Source organism: Scomber japonicus, chromosome 10 (assembly GCF_027409825.1).
Source record: "Scomber japonicus isolate fScoJap1 chromosome 10, fScoJap1.pri, whole genome shotgun sequence".
Classification (NCBI taxonomy): Eukaryota; Metazoa; Chordata; class Actinopteri; order Scombriformes; family Scombridae; genus Scomber; species Scomber japonicus.
In genome coordinates this window covers 35,497,026-35,499,525 of record NC_070587.1, presented here as the reverse complement: position 1 = coordinate 35,499,525, position 2,500 = coordinate 35,497,026, and the positions used below count along the sequence as shown (strand labels likewise).

The window sequence follows — 2,500 nt, the reverse complement described above, 5'->3', positions numbered from 1 at the left end:
CAGGAGGGTTAAAATCCTTCCTGAACTTCCTCGTTTAGACTTTAGATGTGAATGTGTTCACTGTAAAGTATAAATACTGAACCATGCTGAGTGAGCACTGGGAGTACTGGGAGTACTGGGAGCAGAGAGCAGCCACTGGGAGCAGTGGGAGTACTGGGAGTACTGGGAGCACTGGGAGTACTGGGAGTACTGGGAGCACTGGGAGTACTGGGAGTACTGGGAGTACTGGGAGCAGCCTCTGATCTGTGTCACTGCCTGCAGAACTAAACCTCACTCACATGTTAGTGACAATGGGAGGAAACCGGAGCGCTGGGAGGAAACCCAGTCAGAGGACATGCAGCCTGCTCCGGATATCAAACCCTCCACTCCTGCAGAGCTAAGCAGGGTTAGCCAGTGAGCTAACCAGTGAGCTAACCAGCTAACCAGTGAGCTAACCAGCTAACCAGTGAGCTAACCAGAGAGCTAACCAGAGAGCTAACCCTGTCTGAGTGTGACATCACAGATCACCTGACCTGTCTGAGTGTGACATCACAGATCACCTGACCAGCCGTACCTGCCTGAGTGTGACATCACAGATCACCTGACCTGTCTGAGTGTGACATCACCGATCACCTGACCCGCCGTACCTGCCTGAGTGTGACATGTCCTTCTTTCCTTCCCTCCTTCCTTCCTTCTGTCCTTCTTTCCTTCCATCCTTCTTTCTTTCCCTCCTTCTTTCCTTCTTCCCTTCCATCTGTCCTTCTTTCTTTCCTCCTCCTACCTTCCTTCCTCCCTCCTTTCCTTCTGTCCCTCCTTCCTCCCTACCTCTTTCTCTCCTTCTTTCCTCCCCATTGCCTTCCTTCCATCCTTCCTTCCTTCTGTCCTTCTTTCCTTCCTTCTGTCCCTCCTTCCTTCCTTCTGTCCTTCTTTCCTTCCTTCTGTCCCTCCTTCCTCTCTCCCCCTTTCTTCCTTCCTTCTGTCCTTCTTTCCTTCCCTCCTTTCTCTCCTTCTTTCTGTCCCTCCTTCCCAGTCAGAGGACATCACAGATCACCTGACCTGTCTGAGTGTGACATCACAGATCACCTGACCTGTCTGAGTGTGACATCACAGATCACCTGACCTGCCTGAGTGTGACATCACAGATCACCTGACCTGCCTGAGTGTGACATCACAGATCACCTGACCTGTCTGAGTGTGACATCACAGATCACCTGACCCGTCGTACCTGTTTGAGCAGAGCCTCTCCGATGTTGCGGATGGTGAAGTTGGTGGCGCTGCCCTCCGCCAGGCCCTGCGCCCGCCTGGCCAGCAGCTCGGACAGGAAGTTGGAGTGGAACTCGAGCAGCTGGTCCAGGCAGGGGAAGATGGTGTGGACCACGCCCGCCTCCAGCATCACTTCCTCCTGCATCCCCCGCCGGTACACGCCCTCCATGATCCGCAGCGTCCGCACGTGATGGAACTCGGTCTGGATCAACTCTGCACACACACACACACACACACACACACACACACACACACACACACACACACACACACAGCGGGAGGTTAGCAACAACGCTGCTGCTGCTGTCGCCACGGCAACGCAAACAGGAACAGCAACGGTTTCACTTCCATATAATATTATATATATATATATATATGAGCTTTATTACTGGGGGGGGGGGAGGGGTGTATAATGTGTGTGTGTGTTACCGTAGATGACGTCTTGCTGTGTGTGTGTGTGTGTGTGTGTGTATAGTGTGTATAGTGTGTGTGTGTGTGTGTATAGTGTGTATAGTGTGTGTGTGTGTGTGTATAGTGTGTATAGTGTGTGTGTGTGTGTGTATAGTGTGTGTGTGTATAGTGTGTATAGTGTGTGTATAGTGTGTGTTACCGTAGATGACGTCCTGCTGTGTGTGTGTGTATGTGTGTATGTGTATGTGTGTGTGTGTGTATATAGTGTGTATAGTGTGTATAGTGTGTATATATAGTGTGTGTATAGTGTGTATAGTGTATAGTGTGTTACCGTAGATGACGTCCTGCTGTGTATAGTGTGTATAGTGTGTGTAGTGTGTGTGTGTGTGTGTGTGTATAGTGTGTTACCGTAGATGACGTCCTGCTGTTTAATCAGGTCTTTGTGGAGGGTCTGGAGGAAGTTGGGCTCCACAGCGAGACTCCAGCTGTCAGCCTGAACACACCGACCCTCCTCCTGCAGCTCGTCTACCAGAGACGTCCACCACCACTCCCCTACACACACACACACACACACACACACACACACACACACAGTACACACACACACACACACATACACACACACACACATATACACACATACATACACACACACACACAATACACACACACACATAGAATTAATGTTAGAGTTCAGAGGTCAAACACTGATGACATGTTCTGACTTGAGCTGTAGAGTTCACACACACACACACACACACACACACACACACACACACACACATATACCTGTTTTTACTACCTAGTGGGGACCCTGACTGGGGTCCTGCCTTTCTAAAGGGTCTAG

At 50.5% G+C, this 2,500-nt stretch overlaps 1 protein-coding gene across 1 annotated transcript in view; it reads right to left on the bottom strand.

Annotated features, from left to right (window-relative positions):
* Window positions 1-2,500, bottom strand: part of arhgef2 (rho/rac guanine nucleotide exchange factor (GEF) 2) — a 31,504-nt gene that overhangs the window by 7,870 nt on the left and 21,134 nt on the right. Inside the window, exons 7-8 of the mRNA XM_053327862.1 lie at window positions 2,062-2,205; window positions 1,205-1,455 (exon numbers count right to left, since the gene is read on the bottom strand). Of these exons, the coding sequence (XP_053183837.1) occupies window positions 1,205-1,455; window positions 2,062-2,205 (395 nt within the window). The remainder of the gene's footprint in view (window positions 1-1,204; window positions 1,456-2,061; window positions 2,206-2,500) is intronic.